Source organism: Accipiter gentilis, chromosome 18 (assembly GCF_929443795.1).
Source record: "Accipiter gentilis chromosome 18, bAccGen1.1, whole genome shotgun sequence".
Taxonomy (NCBI): domain Eukaryota; kingdom Metazoa; phylum Chordata; class Aves; order Accipitriformes; family Accipitridae; genus Astur; species Astur gentilis.
Genome location: NC_064897.1, coordinates 16,785,465 through 16,805,886, shown reverse-complemented (window position 1 = coordinate 16,805,886; position 20,422 = coordinate 16,785,465). Strand labels below are relative to the sequence as shown.

Genomic DNA, 20,422 nt, shown 5'->3' with positions numbered 1-20,422 from the left:
CCTTTAGGAGTTCGGGATTTGTTAAAGCAAGGGGTGGTATGTTCCATCCTCCAGCACTTATATAGTGAGTGATGTGACCAACTGTCTTTGTAAAAACATGTAAGTAGAAATTGAGCTTAATATAATTTCAGTAATTCACTTCCAGGATGGAGCACAAGTTCGTTGTTATGCAGGGATATAAATGCTATGTAGTGCTGTATTGTCATGCTAAATTTATACAAATGTTTGATTATGTGCAACAGTAGCATCTGAGTTTCTCCTATTTGAAGCACATTATAAAATTGTTTATGAACAGTTGATTGTGATAGAAAGAGAAAATCTATATGGAAGAAGTCAGTGAAAGTAATGTGTGCTATCAAGCATTATTAAAAAATTATTAAAAGAACATCCAGAGGTTTTTGTATGTTACATGTAGCTATACTCGAGCATTTATTGTGGTTTTGCATGTCAATTAGTGATAAATTTTAGCTGAGACAGAACCTGCACCAAGTTCAAAATAAAATATGACTATGTTCATCTGTGTAATATCTATGCTAGAATTTAGTCTTATTAATTCTGAACCTCTCCCATTTGCCAAAGATATGAGCATTGTTCTGCTGTAGTCTGCTATCAGCAACTTTTTAAATATCTTTTATGTTGCTAAATCACAAAACATGCCTGTAAGTATTGTTAAACAGATACTTTGAGGAGAATTGCCTTATAGCTTGTTCTTCATGGGAACCCAGTCCTCTCCCTGTTTTGGAAACATTACCTTTGTTCTTAAAGTGCATATTTATCCATCATTTACAGAAACAGGTTTTTTTATCCTTTTGGTACATTATTGATGTATTCCATGTAATACCTAGCATTTTTGTGGGATGATTTTAATATATACAGGCCATCCTTTTATCTTCATGGTACATTTTCTAAAATAGAAATACTGAAGAGTTGAAGATTTGTAATTTGGTATTGTAATGGTAACATTCCAGTGACCATACTATGTTAATTCACAGACTGTAATGTTGCTTCAGTCAAGTGTAGATGTACTGTCCACAGCACTAGATGATGCTTCCAGTCTACAGAAGTGTTACGCAGTGTACACGCACTGGTAACCTTTGTGTTCCAACTTAGTTGTGACATTTAGTAAGTTCCAGTCGATCACATTACACTGTTTTTCTCTCCTCCTGTCCTCCCCAAAAATGTTTCAGGTAGAAGAGTTGATGATGGCCATGGAGAAGGTTAAGCAAGAGCTGGAGTCAATGAAAGCAAAATTGTCCTCTACACAACAGTCTTTGGCTGAGAAGGAAACTCATTTGACCAACCTACGAGCTGAGAGAAGGAAACATTTGGAGGAAGTCTTGGAAATGAAGTAAGTGTTCCTTTTCATTGTCTGTAGGCATGTTTTACTGATATCTCTGAATTCTCCTCTGATCCCCAGTGTTCTAAAGCCAGCCATTGAATGAATATGTCTCTGTAGATAGCAGCTATCTAAGTAATCAGTCAAGCCTTCAGAAGTGACTTCTGACCAGGGATTACCTAAATGACTTTCACACTTCTGTTAGATCTGAAAAACATGTCTTCCTTCTGATTGTTTGCAGTAGACTACTGTTATTTGCACAATAGCATCTTCAAAGATCCTAAACAATTATTGGGACTCAATTATTTTGTGTGTCTTATGAATGTGCTATCTTGCTTTGAGTAGCCTATAATATACTTTAAGGTAAGATGCAAGTCAGTGTAACAAATGACAAAAAAAAAAAAAAAAAAAAAAGAGAGAGGGAAGAGCTAAACGTAATGTCAGGTGGTTGTAATGCTAAAATCAGACTGCAGATGTCTGGTCTGCTAAAGTATTTTTCAAACTCGTGGATGATTCATAAGCACTGGAACAGAGTTTGAAGTTCTCTATCAGTCAGGCTTCTCTCATCATCTTTACATAAGGAGGTTTGAATAAAACCAAGCTTTGAGGAGGTGGGGAGAAGTGAGGAATTAGACTTCTAAGGCTTAAATACTTCCTAATTTCTGACCATGCATTATAGATAAATAGTTATCCTTAGTTTAGGGAGACATGAATCCATTTAGTGCAATGATGGATAGTGGTGCCAGCAGTTCATTAGAAACACTTTCAGTTGTTTAGCCAGCCCTGAAGAGAAGGAACATTTTTATTGGCAGGACCAGCAGTGGTTCCTCCACTGTGGTTTTGTGAGCCATTATTTATTTATTTAACTTTTCTACGCTAGTCTCTTTCCTTTTCTTTTTTTTTTTTTTTTTTTTAATGAAAGGATAGAAAAACAGCTGTTACAAAATGGAAAGAGAGGTGGCTTAGATCTTGAAATTCTAACTTAGGAGGGCTGTATAAAGTGGATCAAGCCTCCCCAGCTTCATATTCAGCTACAACACTCTGATCTAGACCTGGCATAAGGACATTGGAAGAGTGCAGTGTTTAAAAGCCACACTTTTTATTTTTAATAAAAAATTTTATTGAGCTATAAATTTGACTGCCTTGAGAGTTGGTGTATTGGGGGATGGGAAGAATAGCTCTTAAGGTGATGTGGGAATCCAAAGCAACTGGAGATATATCCCATATCCAATCACTTGGCAGTACTTTCTTCTGCCAAACTGCTCTGCCAAACTTTCTCATTAAAATGTACACGTAGTGTACAGTATATCCTGAAATGTATTTGGAATTGTGTAGGTCTGCAGCCTTTAATATAACTACTCACTTCTTCTAAATGATGACCTCTCTTAGCTGAGTAAGTTATTGTTGGAAACTTGTTGTACTGAAATGTAGTATCAGGAACTGCATAAACTGGTAGATCCATTGTACCTCAGAAGGAAGAAGAACGCTGGAGAGAATGGTAATGCTGTCAGCACATGGAGAGAAACATGGAAAAAACATCACGTTTGTATAGTTAACTAGCTGAGCATGTTTTAGTCATAGCTGGTCTGTCTTAAAGTTCTATAAAGCTGCCAAAAGCATCCAAACTTCAAAAAGTCACCCTCACCATGAGGCTCTGTTGCAAACAAGTCTCTACTGAGGACTCACAGTCAATTAAATATCTCATATTTATATACAGAAACTCCAGTATATTCTTCATTGCCCTACTTTCCCAGTCTATGCTTTTTATGAAAAGCACTCTTGTCATCTGTTTTCTAGTTTCTCAAAGAGTTTCTAGTGTTGTTAAAACGTTTCCTACTATTTCAACTCAAAAATAACTGTAATTGAATGAGTGCTCAATTTTGTGAAGCAGCTAGCTGGTTTTGGTATTCTTAATGCAAAACAATAGCTGTTGTACAGATGCTGTTTGAAGACACAGTAAAGCAATATTGTTTCCCAAGTATAAGGGCATGCTTCACTAGGAAAAGTTTGAGGTGATCAAAAGCAGCACTGATTAAATTTGAGATTTGATAGAGGTGCAAGTTTAACAGCCTGGGCCCTGCAGTCAGCTAATGGGGCAGGGGAGCATACAAGAAAAATAGCTTATGAAATGCTGCTTTAGGAGATTCTAGATATGGACTGAAATAAAGTGTTAAAGCAACAAGGGGACTCCAGAAAGTTACCTCTGGGTTTTAATAGGAAGTTGTTAGCTATTATGTATGGAAAATATATATTTAAAATACTGTTTCTTCGAGTAGAACTTGTGTTTACTACTGACTCTGTAACCCTGAGAAGATCGTTTCACACTCCTTAGGGAATACTGTTGTACTAGAATAGCTCAAGTGTGAATTATTCCAAGGAAGAAATTTCACTCCTTAAAGAAATACTACATATTTTGAAGCCCTCTTCCTTTAAGTCTAATATTTTCATTTTCTTTTTTAAAAAACTTAGTTGTAAATAATTATGAGAGAGGTAGATAATGGTGTCTCTATTTATATCACCAAACCTGATCTACTGTAAAAAATTACTAGTGAACTGCTAGGATTTTTGTTTTGTTATGTTTTCTTTTAGAAGTTCTAATGTTTCCATCATTCACAGCAAATCTTTTAAATTAGGCAGGAATAAAGTGCTGTCTACAGAGAAATCTCTGTTCTTTGTCCCATAAAAACCTGCTTAGGCTGAGCTGAGTTATAAACTGTTGAAAATCACCAGTTTTCCTTTCCTTTTTTTTCTCCTGGTGTTGTCAGCAAATTTTGGCAGTGTGTGAAAATAACCGAGCACAAACAGTCTAATCTGGGGCCGAGCTCATGCAGTTGCCAAAACTGTAGCAGCGGACACTGCACTTACAGGGAAGGGGAACAGACACTGTGTCTGCATGTAGAGAAGAAATTTTTTTTTTTTTTTTTTTTTTTTTTTTTTTGACAAGGCAGGCCTTTTGTTATGGTCAGAAGGACCAGAAGGTTCTTCCTAGTCATCTGCTTTGGGGTTGAAAAGTCCCAGTTGGAGCATTTCTCAATCTGTTCTTTCAGACCTGGAAAACTGTCCAACAGCCCTTTCCTGAATTATGCCTTCTCCTGCTAATTGCGATTGCTGCCAGCCCTATAATTCAAGGGATGCAGACTTACATAACGTAGTTGGCGCTTCAGAGTTGAATCCTTCATCCTGCTGGCACACAACAGAAAGATTATTACTTGTCCAAGAATAATTTACTATCCTCTTTCTTCTTTAAAAATAACCAAGAATATTACAGACTAATGAATTGTTAAAATAGAACATAATTTATATTTCAAAATCAAGCTGTCAAAAAATGTCTTTTGATTTCTTATGTGACTTTACATGAGTGGTCTTTTGAATATTTATCACAGTAGTCTCTAATTACATGAATACAACCCACAGATAGTGTTTCATTTGATATGGAGTGTAGGAAGTGATCAGAGATGAACCAGGCCTGTGTAGCTTAATGAACCTGTTTATTGTATTCCTTCCTTATTTCATCTCAGAGTTGGAAGGCCTGCTGAGAGCTACATGAGGGCTACTATGAAAAATAAGATGCCAGCCTAGGTGGTGCTATGCAGGAAGACTGTTCATCCTTATCTGTGCTAAAGTTTTCCTGCATGATATGCAAGTCACTGAAAAATATTTGGTAGATGGTTGATAAGTCCATGTGTTCATTTTCTGGCTATCAGATAAGAAAAATACGAACACATGCACACAAACAGTCACAACTGAAAATTAAGTCAGTGGAAGCTGAGGTTGTTTATCTTCTGAAGAGTTCATCCTCTCAGCAATAAAGCAATATTGTCTGGAGGTATGAGTATGAGGTTGAAATTGAAAGTAGTCCAAAAGAAACTGATTAATTGGCACATAGTTTATTTGTCAGAAAAGTAATTTCAGTTGATCCAAAATGAGGTGTGAAGTAATTTCAAACACAGCAAACAGTTTAACCAAACAAAAATATTTCAGGTTATGTGCACCTATGGTGAACAGAACCAGGGGAAAAAAAAATATCAATGTCCATCCAATGATAACTTGTCAGCTCATCAGAAATTGTCTTCCTGGAAATTAAAGAATATTTTTTTTTTTGTCATTAGAGAAATTATGGTTTATGCATATAGGAGGAGAAGTGACTCCTAGTTGCAGAAGTATGTATATGTTCTACGAGTATAAACAGTTGTCTCTATAGTTTGAAGTCACTTCATATTTGTTGTCAGTGCTACGAAGTATTAATATGTTAACCTTGCATCTGCAAGGTATGGCTTTCTAGGCCCAATGCAAACTCTTCATCATCTTGAACTGAACTATAAGGTCTATGGGCCATTTGGTATATCAGGCCATCATGTGATTGCAGCAATGGTACCAAAGCACCTCTATAATTACTTTGTGTGAAATTAAATAAGCTAAAATCCCACAGGGGGCACTCCATGTCTGTAGGATTTACTGTCTGGGGCAAAGCTGAACATAAGCATCTGTGTCAGTCCCTTTTTTTCTTCTATAAGCTCAGATTTTATTTTTTTTTTCTTTAAAATGTCTTTTTCAGGGCATGCAGTGAAAATGAACCCAACAATATCCTGTTACCATTGTTTTGTCCTTTATAACTGTCAAGCATAAAATATATAATTATATATGTTTATTTTAATTATATATGGTCACCCATTTAGATTTTGACATTTAAGTTGCAAAAAGTTCAGTTGCAGTAGTCTGAAATGTGAAAAATTATCCATTTCTAATTACTGAAAAATACAGACTTTATGCTTAAATACTTGGAAATAAACTGACCTTGGAACTATTTTTAATCTTCAAGTGAATCACACAGAATCCAATAGGAAGGCTGAAATACAGCACGTAGATATATTGTGTGTCTTTTAAGGCTAAAGTTTATTGAAAGGCCAGAATTTTTTTTTCTTTTTTAACTGCACAGTTCTCACTGTAATGGAACATTAGGCTATTCCTAAATATAATTGTCGATCTCGGTTACCTTCAAGTTTGGTGGCTTCTGCTATTATTTTTTTAATTCAGGTGAAAGCTTGAGAGAAAACACAATCCCTTTTTGCACGTTTTTTTCTCTTGGCAATTAAGGAATGAAGCCTGTTATCCTTTCTGTCCTCCTACGTTGTCGATGAGCCTTTGAGCGCTCTGAGATACTCAGTGTTGTGGCAGCACTAGAGACAGCCTGCCGCTTCGTTTTCAGTGCAACGGCTACTAGATGTCCTGAGTCATGGAAATAAGCAGAAAAGCTTAAGCCACTTATGGGCAGCAGTACAAAACTGGTCAGTCAAATGATTCACCTAGGTGAGAGAGCTATTAAACTCGAATCTCAAAGTTTCACAGGAAGATAAACTGCCAAGCAAAGAAGTGATCCTTTAGCAAAGCTATGTAAATAAGGTGCCCCATATGAGCACACAAAGAATTAGATTGTTGTGGTTTACTCTGCTTCTTTAAGTATTGGGAAGTTATGTTTATCTTTTGTAACTGGCTTGTTTTTACTCTTCACCTGCCTTGAAAACTTTTTCTTGTGTGGCTTTTTCAGGTACTAAAATCTTGGCATGGTATGTCACAGTCCTGTTCTGTCTTGTCATAAAACCTCCGTATCTCATTTTATCTTGAATTCTATGGTCCCCGAGAAGAGTCTTGCAGAGAGAAAGTACTATACTATCTTAATGAGCCATGACCGGCCTGGAAGCAAGACCAACTGCTGAAAAGTGCACCAGGTTGTGTTAAAGGGGTTTGTTCCACTTGGTAATTTCTAAGACTATTAATGTTGTAGGGAGGAGTTGGGAAAAGGAGGTCCAGTCATTAACTTGCTGAGAATTTAGCTACACTGTACTTTTGTTTCCGTTCCTTTCCATGGGAGATTATTTTTTCTTCTGGATATGTTTTCCGGGGACTGGGTTTAGTGTAAGTGATCCCTTCAGTAGTTCTTGGAACATAGTTTTCTAGATGGTGAAAGGAAATTAGACCTCTTTTAAGTGAAAATGTGAAAAACATAGCATATAGCTTCACTGTTAAGAACACACAGGTTTTGTTATGTTTTTCTTTTCTATTAATAGATTACAGCATTCTTACATAAATTGCTGTGAAAGATCTCATCAGTAGAGATCTTGGCATACATATACACAGTACTAAAATGTATAAATTTTTTAGGCTTGCACAATCCTAGCACTAGTGAATGAATACCCTTCTTGTCTTTTCTCAGGTTGCTAGTTCATTATTGCAAACACACTTAGCAGGTGCAGCACAAGATAATTTCTTGGAAGTCATTACTGCCCCCATGTACTTCCTGCCCAAAGGGTGTTGCTTTGGGAAAAGTTTGTTTTTACCATAACCTGCATGCAGATCATCTTATATAAAAGAATTACAAGAATTGTGCTTTTTTCTAGTAATAATTACTCAGCTAACCCAATATTAAACTGGTAGAGGAATGGAGAGAGTGATGGTTTTATTTTGGCTAACATACAGAACAGATTGCTTGTAAGATAGCTTTAAGGGTACCAATATACCGCCTTCTGCTAGCTAATTCTGTATGCCTTTTCCAGTACAAAACACGGTTCTTCTACTATATTGTAAAATACTCTTTGTATAATTAAATACATTCAGAAGTTCTGTCAGAACTAAAGTGTTATCTGTTCAAGAGAATCTGTGTAATTTCCCCATGGGTGTATGAATCCTCCACTCCACTTATTTCTAGAACGACACTGACAAAAATAGATTTCCAGGTCTTCGGCATGCCTTTTTTATTGTTTCTATATATTTCTATACATGACAAACACAAATATGACTGTGATTTTTGTTTTAAAATATGCAGGAGTGTTTTCACTCAGGATTGGTAGCAATAGTACATTTCCTATGCTAGCTGTTTCAGCTGCATCAGTGATTCCTGTCGCCATCCCTAATCCAGCTATAAGATTCTGGGGCTTCCAGGGGTGTTACTGAGCTAAACCAAATCAGGCACTTTTTACTTTCTGTTAAAGTCAAAAGAACCATGAGTTCCTTAGGGTGCTTTTTCCTCTTTTATAAACGTGCACTGTAAATAGTAATGCATATAAATCAACTCTGTGAGCACTACATATTTCATTAAATACAGTCAAGTTGTGGGTTAATAGAAGTTCCAAGTGAAAATATTATGGTATCTCATTGCATATATTGTAGATTTAATGTAGTGTGAACAATAGTAGCTTTGAGCCATTGTAAATCCCATCCGGACATCGTCAACGTAGTTCAAAATACAAGGAGGGAAATCTCAAAGGTTAGATGTGCTCATATGGCCACTGTGCATATGCAAGTCATTCTTTTATTGTTTTTAAAATCACACTGTAGCTTTGCAGGGTGTAGGCAAGGCAAAGTCTAACTTCAGACTGTTTTCTGGAGTTGAACAGAAATTCCTTTTTGAAAGTCAGGTCAATTTGCTTTAATTACAGAAATAACCTCTGAAGCAAGTAATTGCTTCCCTACAATCCTGGAGGACAACAAGTAGGAGTTGTGTAAGAAAAATTGGAGAAATTAGTCAAGTCGTTGGCAGTCCCTACAGTCTTTGTCTTTATACTGTATGGGAATATTCAGTGTATCTTTTTGGTTTCCTCCCTTCCCAAACAATACTTTTGAGTTCTTTTAGGCAAAATAAAAAGCACCATTTGCAAGTCTATGGAAAACTCCACAGTGAGAGGATTTGGGAGTTGTTGGATTGTCTGGTGGTATGTTGTTGGGTTGTCTGGTGGTATGTTGTGTGCAGAGCAAGTGACTACATGTAACAGGAGTTAAAAACATGAAAATTGACCAGAACTGTTCCTTTAGAAATCCTAAAAGATGACACTAAGCACTGTAAAAGTGTCTTTCTTGAAGGTCTCTAAGTGTCTTTCTTTTTAATAGCAATGCTGTCATTGCTATTGAGTCACTTCTCCCCAGTCCAATATCCAGTGTTATAGTTTAGGCAGATTGCAGGATAGAGAACTCTCTTTCCTGGTACTAGGAACTAGTATGTATAGGATTGTAGAGAGGACTGAAACATTATTTGACTCAGTGTCATATTTGGTGTTCCCTAAAGCCCCTTTTACAGCCTTTCCTCAAGCACTGAATAGATACAGCTATAGCTTTCTGTAAACCCATAGTTCTTTTTCAGTCTGCTAGCATTTTACAGCTTTAAAGTTGATGTCAGGAAAACACTGAAAACTAAAGGATCACACTAGTTTATTTCCACTAGGTAATCTAGGAATCAAGCTTTGCATATGAGGTTAAATTAAATGATGTAACTGGTATTTTCTGTACAATCTTAGGAATCAACTAGTTTGATCATTTAGTTTAATGTCATGAATAAAGATTTAAGGCCGCTGATACTGTTGTGAAAAGACGACTACTGCAAGTAGCTTTGAGCAGCCAAGGATTTCATGAGCCTGCCTTCAATTACAAGAAAGTTATTGGAGTAAATGAACAAAAATATTATTTGGAAATGCTTAGAAAATAGTAAAGTGTTAAGTAACAGAGAACATAAATTTGTTGAGACTAAATCATGACAAATCAACCAGGTGTCCCCATGTGCCAAGTCATAGCTTTGGTAATACAGTAGAGGTGATATGTTTTGATATAGGGAGGATTTCTGTCATTGTTTTATAGAACTGTCTCATCAACAAAGTAGGGATAATATTCCTGATTAAACTACTATAAAGTGAATAAGCAGGTAGCTGGAAAAGAATAGTTAGTAGTTCATTGTCAAAATGGAAACCTATGTTACGTGGTTTCCTTAGAGGTCTCTCCCAAGTCTGCCACTGTTCAGAATGTCCATTAATGAAGCAGCTGACAAGCCAAAGGATATGTATTGCCAAAATGCCATGGTGGGTGCAGGTATTTTGGAGAACAAGATGAGGATTCAAAGTGATCTCAGTAAGGTGAAGAGGGGTTCTAGGGAAGCCGTAGAATACTGTTCCCTGCAGGTTTTTACAGACAAATTACACCAACATATCACAAATAGCTTAAATATAGTTGAACGTGCTTTCGGGGCAGACTAGATGAGCTTGAGTATAGAGATGGTGTTATCTTGCAGGTTTTTGTGATTCTTCAGCACAGGTCATATACTTCCCTTAATGAATGTCTGTAAGAACCAAAAATGTGTCTTGTAAAAATATATGTATCATATGTATTAGCTTGTTCTGCACATTATGTGGGCTTGGTTCTCTCTGTTAATACTGACTTTGGCTAGCAGATTCAATTTCTAAAAAGAAATTTTGCTCTTGTAGGTAAACAATTTTGAGTATTCTTCATGCAAAGGAAACTTTTTTTTTTTAATTGAAAGAATTAAACGTCATTCAATTTGTTGGTTCAAGGTAGCTGCAAAATTCTTGCTGCCTTTCAAGGCCTCAATAGGCAGGAAATCTGAAAGGGTTAGGTCTGGTTAGGTTATAAAGAATGCCAAGGATATAATCTGATATTTGGAAAAGCCTTTATGACCTCAGCTAGCCACATTTTCTTCAAAAATATTAATAATGCAACTATTAATAAGAGCACTTTGCAGTTTAGTTCTTTTCATTGACACAACTTACATGTCAAAGTCTTCCTTTTTATAAAAACAGAGAAATACTATCATTGTTCCTCAAAGGAGCAAACTGAAAACAAAAACATGAAGTGACTTGTTCACCCATGGCCACAGAACTTTAGTGATGTCAGGAATTAAAATCTGAAGATACTAGGTTTGTAGGGGTTTAACTCTCTCAATATTTGAGACACAAATGTTTAATAGGAAATATTGTGCATATAAGATACATACTTCTTCATTTTTTTCTCTCTTCTAGCATGTTCTCATACAGATGCTTTCTACACCCTCATTTTTCCTTTATGATATGTCTATAGCTAAAATTGAGTATGTTTATCTTGCCACTTTAGTGCTGTAATTGGAGAGAAGCAATCTGTTCTCTTTTGCTAAGCTGATCTTTGGATTTGTCTCACTTGCTAGATTCGCATTGTTAGTGAGGGCTTTGGTTTGGAGTTTGAAAAACTAGATTAATTTAGCCAGGAGATGTTAATTTAAAACAAAAACAAATACATTTTTGCCTTGCCTTGAAAAATATGAAGCTGGCTTTGGACTATAATTTCATAGGTTTTGTGACAAATGAGGCATGAAACAAATTGGCAAACCCACAGTGTCCAAAGTACAGTGGTACAGTGTGCTCTCTAATTCCCAGCCCTAAAGATCTCAGCAAAGGTCGCAAATTAAACAAAGTCAGAATTAATCAACTCTGCAATCAAAATATAATTATTAAGGCTTTCGTTTACTACAAAGAAGGTGTTGTGAAAGAGGCACTGGAGCAAGTTCTTTTGTGCAGTAAGGGAAGTTCAACAGCAAGGTGTCTAACAGAAAAATGAAACCCTGCAGGTGAAGCTGCCTTTGGAGCCAAAAGAAACCAGCACGTATGCAGAAATGCAAGTAAACTGTTGGAGAATGGAGAAGGTGTTTGGTGCTGAGCTGCAGAGTGTGTCAACGTCGCATTTGGCCCAAACAGAAGAAGCCTGTGTACTAGAGTCATGCACTGTAGTCATGCGCAGCCCCTTCAAGCAGCCTCTCACCAAGGCTTCACTCCAGCGGTCTCAGCTGCTGTAGCTTTTGCCTCCTTTACAACATGGAGCATGGGGGTAGCACTTCCTCTGTGTGGGAAGTTGAAAAGTACAGTCAGGGATGCCTAGAGACACCGCAGCTGACAAAACCTTTCTTTATACATTTTGTGCCCTCATTTTGGGGAGGCAGAGTGCTCCAGATGCCTTTGTGATCTGTATGAATACATGTCCATTGTCTCAAGTACATTATTTATACGAATACTGAATTTCTTGTTGCATATTATGGACAAATATGCTCTCAGTGCAACTTAAATACAACTAAGTGTAAGAAATTCTTCTTTTGTTACCTGCTTCTGAAGCAGAACTTGAAGACCTTTAATGAAAATAGTTTTAGAGGGACAGAAATTACACTGGGCAACTATCTATTTTTCATCTCAGTGATATGAATAACATCAAAGATTTATTCCCATACATGGGAGATGCATTATCTTTTAATAGATATCTGTTCTGGTTTCATTTTCTGTTTTACTAACTGATAAAATAGCAAAGTGGAACTAATACGTAAATAGTGTAGTAAGTTATGCTTTATTCACACTAGTGAGTCCTAATAATGAAATACATGGGTTTTAGTGTACACCTACCTTAGCCCAATTGCTGTTACACTCTTTCCAGGTGCAGAAGCTCACATGTGTGCAATGTGCATGCACCACCTGTGTTTTGTTTGACCTCCCTAGAGTATGAGTGATTTTTATTTTATATATAAGTACAGTTAATTTTCTGTAGATTCTGATAAGCTCTGTAAGTTTCTTTGCAGATGAGTGATTTAATGATAACAATATATTTGCAAGATAGGAATACTTGTTTAAGAACTGTCAAGTTATAGTATGAGGCATGGAATAAAACCCTCAACTCTTCTTTCAAAAGGAGTTGCTCTATCCTGTTCCCACTGCCAAGTCATTTTTGAAGCAGTTGTACATGAATCAGCAGACCATCAGCAGGAAATGCCTGCTTGGAAAAGATGGAAAATTTGACTCCTCATGACCAGCCGTCACAGATTTTCAGTTACACTTTCATCCCTATTCTATATACTGATATGGCTGGTCTGGAGCATGCATTGTGAGGTACAAAATCTACCTTTTCAGTTGCTTTATTCCCAAGGAAACCCTACAACTCTTAGAAAAAGTCCTTTAAAAATATTAACTGAAGGAACACACCAAAAAAAAAGTCACATTCCTCTTTGCAATTCATGTGCTGCACATTTTTCTAGTTTATGTCTTAACTGTGTGTTTTGATTTGAGGTAAGAGTTAGGATAGTCTAGTGGAAGTATTTCATTACCTTCTCAGCTCTTCCAGCTGAACTTGGTGGCAGTCTGCTGGAACTTCGAAATACACACCTACACCTTTAATGAACAAGAGGAGTTTGCTCATCAAATTGGGATACAATAACTTGTCTCCACATGACCTTAAAAAACTTCTAGGAATAGATTTATTATTTTTTTTTAATTATTCAGCCTTCTATAGTTTAAATTTATGCTGTGCTATTCAGTTCTCATTATGATACTTCACATTATATAGCAGTTTCCATCTGTGAATGTTAAAGCAGTTACAAATGCCATGTTAATTCTCAAAATACTCCTCTGAAAAAACCCCAAGTATTTATCTTATTTAAGGATAAGGAAAACTCACCACAGATAAATTTAAATGGTATGAAAAAATCATCTGGGTTGCTTGTAGCAGAGTGACCTCCAGACAAAGCTTAAGTTGTTTAACTGTATCTTGCACTCCAATATAAGATTTCATTTGCTAGGAAGTGAGTTGTTGTTTGGGGTTTTTTTGCCATACATACAGTTTATGTTCCAGTGCAAATGAATAAAGGACAGTTATTGAAGTATTGTTTAAAGGGCAATATTAAAATTAGTTTTCTTGTTCATGCTAGAAAATTGTTTTGAATAGGACAGAGACCGGGAGATACACAGCTAGGTTCTTTCCCATCTTTTGTGTTCCTCAAGTCTTCACTTTCTCCTCTTTGTTTGGTTGGCCTTCAGAACCTTGTTCTCTGCCTACCAGTGACCATCTCTGATTTATGTTTGACTCCAAGAAACATTTTCAAGACTTCTACCATTCTACACAGAAGATATACATTGGGTGAGAAAGGAGCTCATTCCTAGCTCTGAGATACCTGTTCATGGCTTAATTGTTGGTTCTAAGGAGAGCAGCACTGCATTGTCTGAACCTAGGAGTCTGTTGCCATTTCAGGTGCACTAGCTTATCCCACTGGATCTCCAAGTGCCTTTTCAGAAAGGCATGGATCTTCCATATATTGTGTCACATTGCTGGCCTCTTGTCTCTTGTATCCTGGGACACCTGATGTCACATTAGAAACCGTTACTTGGTCAATGAAATCCCAGAGCAGGCACGAAGAACAACTGAATCATCACAATTCCCATCGGCATCAGTTAGAGAGATAAGACTGCAGTCTGGTCAGACAGCTTCTCAGCACTGACAGAGGTCGTCTTGAAGTGATGCCGAATGTGTTAATATCCCCAAACGTGACTTCGTAAACATATTCTATGCTGTGCGACCTCATTGTTTCAGTTGAACTTCTATCATCTCTTTTGGCCCCTCTAAAGAGTCATGTTCTCGGTCAAGGTCCTCTGCTGCTTATTCAGGAGCACAGTGCTTCCCAGGCTCATTGGGATTAGGAGTCATTGTTCTCGTGACGTTTCAGATCACATTCTTTCCTAAAAGCTTTGGAACGGTTAGTTCCAAAACACTCACAGTCAAGCCACTTCACACTGTAGGCTAGTCATAATCACTGAGGCTGAAAGGGTCTTTTAATAAGTTGTTTCTTTTTCATATTGTGGAAGAATAATTTATTCCTAAAATATTGCTAGTAGCTGACTCTTAACTTTCACCTTCTACTTTGCGGATGCTATAGTGTTTTTGATAGCTTGTTCCATGACTGAACTGCATTACTTAAAAAAAATAATAATAAATTACTCTATGTAATTTAAGTATGTTATTATTTAACAAAGAACGAACAATAGATATTTCAATGTCATTCTAACATTTTTTTTCTGGTTTTGCTAGATAATTTTGCTGTCCTTGATTATCTTTTTGAGTGAAAACACACAGAATTATAACAGGCACATACACAAATATTTTCCCACTCTATCTCACAGTTAGAATAAACTTATGTATGTTTTTTGTCTTTTTGACTGTTACTGTAGTCATACTTAAGAAAAACCTAGCTTTGAATGAGTTTTCCTGTAGTTACTAAGCTTTGTAGTTGTCCTTAAAGGTGTTTGGGAGTCTGGTTTCATTGGCCAACCGCCGAAACAGTCTTTCTCCTGCTCACACAAGGCTGGTTGTTCCATTATTCCAGAACCACCTTCTAATCCTGCAAATGTTGGCCAGTGTTAGCTAAGGAGCAATATTATGAATTTTAACAAATGATATGTGGAAAGCCATTTTTGTGAATGAAGATGTGCACTAAATTAATTGCATTAGTGAATAAAACTAACAGATTTAGCTTAAAATTTGAGTGTATGGCTTACAATGGAAAAATTAAAATGCTAAGAGAAGGGCACAATTTTCTTATGAAAGATGCAGGGACAGGATGGTCTTTATACTGTTTAATCAATAATATTTGTAGAAGTGGTGAAATTAATTACTTTTTTTTTTTTGTTTTTAAAGCTTTGTTTTCCACATCATGCTTATCAACCTCTCCTGGGTTCAGGAAACTGGTTTCAGTTAGGCCTTTAGGTAAACAGGAGGTATTGTTTACATGATACAGGGCAAGATGCTAACTGACTCTTGCATTTCTCTTCTTTATTATCTAGCTCCTTATAACAGGATTTCATATACATGTAGAAAAGGTACAAAAGAGAGAAGCTCCGATCACACAAGTAAGACTGCTGAGGTTAAAAAGCAGCCTGATTGAGAGAAGGATGATTTAGCTGTGTCAGTGCTCCTAATAATTCATGCCATGTGCTGATCTATATTCAGAGCCACCACTCTGGAATTTTCCAGGGACTTAGACTTTGGTTTTACAAATACACTATCATTTTGTTACTACTCTTTGATTTTTTTTTCCTTTTTGTATTTTCTTTTTTATAAACAAGGTGCTCCAGAATGGCAAGACTGAAATATAGTCATTCTAAATGGCATTCATAAATTGTTCTAGGTGTGCAATTTTACCTTAGCCAAGTCACTTTATAAAGTTTCTAAGCTCTAAACGGAATATACAGCTACTTTTTCTCCTGTATGTTTCTCATAACTCAGTGAAGGTTTTCTTTAAGCCTTTAAGTATGTAAAACTATTTGAGATGCCAGAGGACTGTAATACTGTTTCTTTATTCATGTCTTCTGCAGCAGGTCAAGGAAAACAAAATCACACAGAGAATCTTAAAGAAAAAAAGTTTCTTTCTCTCTGAATATTGTAATTAGCCATGTTCTCCACACAGTTGTTTAGGCCTTGTTGAAATACATGAATATGAAAATAAAGAGAAGAGTTCCTCTTGATGTTATGATTCAGTAAAATCCCCTTTAAGAAGCATTTTAAACTTCACATGCAATTTCTGATTCTACCTTATTGTATGAATGAAGCTGTGCTCTGCAGCGTACAAGCAAAGACTGAAAATACGTTCTCAGGAACGTGAGGAGTTGTGTTCCAACTGCACAGCAGGCTGAGGTACTGACCCACCTGGTCCTGCACCCCGCTCCCAGTTCCTCCTTTACACTGTATCTGGCACTCACGAAACTCCACTGAACTAATTCAGCATACTAACCTAGCAATAAAATGTTCACATTTTTCTGGAGTTAGTTTTCTGCTGGCTTGGTGCACTGAAATGGCAATTCATTAAGTCTCAGACAACACAAGGCAAGGTTTGAAACTTACGTCTTGTGTCCTGGGAAAGAAAAGACTGTGACGGCAAGCTCTTAGATTGCCTCGAACTGCAACTTCGGTTGCAAAACCAAAAGCTGCCTTTGCGTGGAGTAAATGCCTTGTGGTCTTCATTCATAGCTAGTGTAATGGGATGAGATCCTTGTGGTGAGGTCTTAATGTTTAATAATCTGCTGCTGCTTCATAATCCCTTCCTCCACTGCTTCCTCCTCTTCGATAGAAGGTCTGTCCTACTCTGGACCTGACAGTCCTCTGCTGCCTTTGGCCAGCTGCCTCCCTTATCAGCAGAGCACTGGCGATGGAGTGGTGTGTTCTGCTACGGGTCTGAGCTGCAACAGGTCGGTCCCTCCGCCATTCTGCGTCTGTCAGTCATTCCTTGTTCTGAGTGCGTTGATTAGACTGATTAAAGTAGGTGTCTGGATTGAGAGGGTTAAAGAGCATCCATCTGTTCTGGATTTACTGCTGCTTCGGTGGAGGCGGGAAGGCCAGGAATTAGTGAGTGGCTTAGTCCTTTCTCACTGCTGGCAGCTGACAGGAGCACTGATGAGGTGATAATGAACTAAAAAGTCTGCCCTGTTGGCTGGGTGGGAAAGGGACCCAGACAGTGGGCAAGTCTCACCCCTCTTCTTGCCAAGATTTTCACGTTTTAATAGAATCCATCTAAAGCAAAATTAACAGGTATACTTTCCTGGACGAATTTCAGTAATGTAACCTATCACTGGCAGATACAAAAGAAATATGTATCGTGTTGCTTGCAGCATGGCAGCTCTGTAGGGTTCAGGCACCAGACAGCCCAATCAAATAGGAGCAATGGCAGAAACAAGAATGTTTATCAAATGCAAAATAAAATGTAACTTCTTTTAAAATACCATCTGAAGTTCTGCAGAAGATAACTCTTCCATTTTAGTTCTGACTTTTGGCAGCACTTTGTAACATTTCTTGACCCTAACAATTAATCCTTAAAGTATTCAAATCAGGATTTGCAGATGCATCATAAAGGCATTGTTTTGTCTTTTCCCCGTATTGCTTTAGGTGCTACAAAGTGTTATTTTTCTTACTTTAAAACTCCATCTTTCATCAAAATGTATTCCAGATTCCCTGTAACCTCACAATATTTTATGTTTGACACAAGTCCAGCTAATGCCAAGCATAAGTGTTCGTTATATGCATATGCTAACACAGTAGGGATATACTAGCATATCAAGGTGTAAGAAGCACTTTAAGCGAGTCGGATAGCTGAGAAATACAAGGTAGGCACTCAATGGGCTTCTTAAATTAACATATAGTGTTCTTCTCAACTTACTTGTTGCTGACAGACTTAATAAAGATTCAAGATTTTACAGGCCTTTAATTTGTAAAGAGTCTACAGAGAGTATGAATATGAAATATCTTAGTAAGAGTTTGTCTTTTTCTTAGAAAACAAAGCTAAGAGTTTTGCAAGCTGGGTTAGAAACTGTTTATGCCATAGTCAGAGTGTTTGGAAGGCAACTTCATTCATAGAGGGTAAACCTCTCTGACCTTTGTGCAGAACTCTGAGGGAGCTGCGTACAGGGAAGATCATGACCCCAGAGTCTCCGGTGGCTGTTGATTGAAACCTTGTGTTTCAAGAAATAAATGTTTTAAGAACACTTCCTTGTAAGACCTGGGCTACATACACAGACTTTTTTTATAGCATTTTAACTATAGCATAGTCTAATCAACGCTTTAATCAATGGTAAAAGGTGTTTCTTCATCTACCGCCCTTCTGGTCTGAACAGAAAGGGCTAAATCAGCACAGTTGTTAGTACAACCCTTAGACTGAATGCAATTTTGTCATTATAAATATGATTTAAATTGATATAGCTTCTTTTCCTAAGCCCATAGGCCCAAACTGTCTCTGCATAAGTATGTCTCTGTGACTATAACAATGTCTGCATTCATGGGGTGGCATATGTCAATTGCAGTGATACATTTTGTAGGTACAAACCAGTCCAAAAAGGAAAAATAAGTAACTTCAACCTTGAGAAAAGACAACAACTCATAATGGGTGGGATTGGATGTGAGGGATGTTGGGAATCATGTAAAGACCTTTTAAAAACCTCATTTGCTTGTTTAATTGTTAGCAGTCAGATTGAAGCAAATATTTTCATACAATTTATTTGATGTCTTTATATGCCCCTCCATTCACAGGAAGAAATTCAGGAATTTCAGAAATTCTTACTTCATTAGCCTTGTTCACATAGACCTTTAGCAATGTTAGGAAAACATGGGGATGCAAATAGTCCTGCTTATACAGTCAGAGCAACTAACCACTTTTGGATTAGATCTGCCCTTTCTTAATTGGTGAACTACTCCGCTTTATTAGCTGTACCAGTGCACAACATACGGTATACAGTCAGGGCTCTTAACTTTCATCGCTACCGAAGGAATATGTCTTTTCACAGTGCCTCATTTGTAATGTGAATGTCATGATTCAGAAGAGGAAGGAATTATTTTTAACCTGATATATTTGGAAGAGGTAGCAAGGAGTTAGCATCATGGACTGTTATTTATGACTAGCAGAAACCAGTGTCTTTCATGCATGTTATAGTTGTTGTTCATAGTTTTCAAATTAATTATGTTAATATATCTGTTTTCTCATTCTTTTATTTTGGAGGGGCAGGATATTTGTTCTAAAGCTACCCCATTTAGGGTAAAATGAGATGTGGTTGATAACTGCCCACTAATGAATCTCAGAAAGTAGTCTATCCACGTGTAACTCTTTCTCAAGAGTCTCCCTCAAATAAAGCCAGCAGTGGTGTTGAGTAAAGTTGCTAATAATCTTCTAGCCATGCTATCTTTAAATGTTCCTTTTCTTCTAATAGAATGGATGGAAGGTTATCAAATGGCATTCTTGCATCTGTCACAGCAATGGGCTTTTTTGTTTGTTTTGATCAGATCAGTATTGTCAAAATTTCTCCCAAAATAATTTAGAGCAACAGGTTCAAACGTGCTTGTCTGAACAGAATTACAATTTTCTCACCTGTTCTGTAATTACATAATAAGGACATACTACTGCTGTTTTATTTTGTATTATGACCATTCACTCATCTGTGATATGTGCCTACTATTCATGCCTAAAATATAAACCATTTTGATGCAGAGAACACAATAGACTTTTTTTCCATAGAAAAACAGCTATTCATGTACACTTCAGAATGATACTGATATCCTCTTCATCACGTTATCTTTGAGTCTTGTCTTCTCCCTCCTCTCTCTTTGTACAATGTCTGTGAGGAAGCAGACTCTGGAAACGGGAGCCACTGCATAAAAAATCAAGTCATCTCCAGATTTCTTCTATGCAAGACTTGGGCATAAAGGCAATCAGCTTTATCTTCTATTTAATGTCTCTTTCAGTTTTCAATATTTTGTGGGTTTATAGCCTCCAGTTAAGGTCTTCTGATTCTTGGGAGAATTAGGAGAGCTATATATTATAACAAAAAATTAAGTAGAGAAAACAGATCTTGATTAGAAGTATTTCTTAGTGCTCTAGGTAGCAACATATATTGATGAATGTCACCAGACTTTCACAGCCCATTCATAGTTAGCTTCCCATATTTTTTCTCTCAAGGAAACCAGAGTGCACTGTTTTTAAACTTGATGATGGGT

General features: G+C 36.9%; 1 protein-coding gene across 12 annotated transcripts in view; it reads left to right on the top strand.

Moving 5' to 3' along the window:
• Positions 1-20,422, top strand: part of ERC1 (ELKS/RAB6-interacting/CAST family member 1) — a 305,485-nt gene that overhangs the window by 198,018 nt on the left and 87,045 nt on the right. For all 12 annotated transcript variants that reach the window (XM_049822647.1, XM_049822646.1, XM_049822644.1 and 9 more), the window contains one exon: positions 1,188-1,348. In XM_049822647.1, the coding sequence (XP_049678604.1) occupies positions 1,188-1,348 (161 nt within the window). The remainder of the gene's footprint in view (positions 1-1,187; positions 1,349-20,422) is intronic.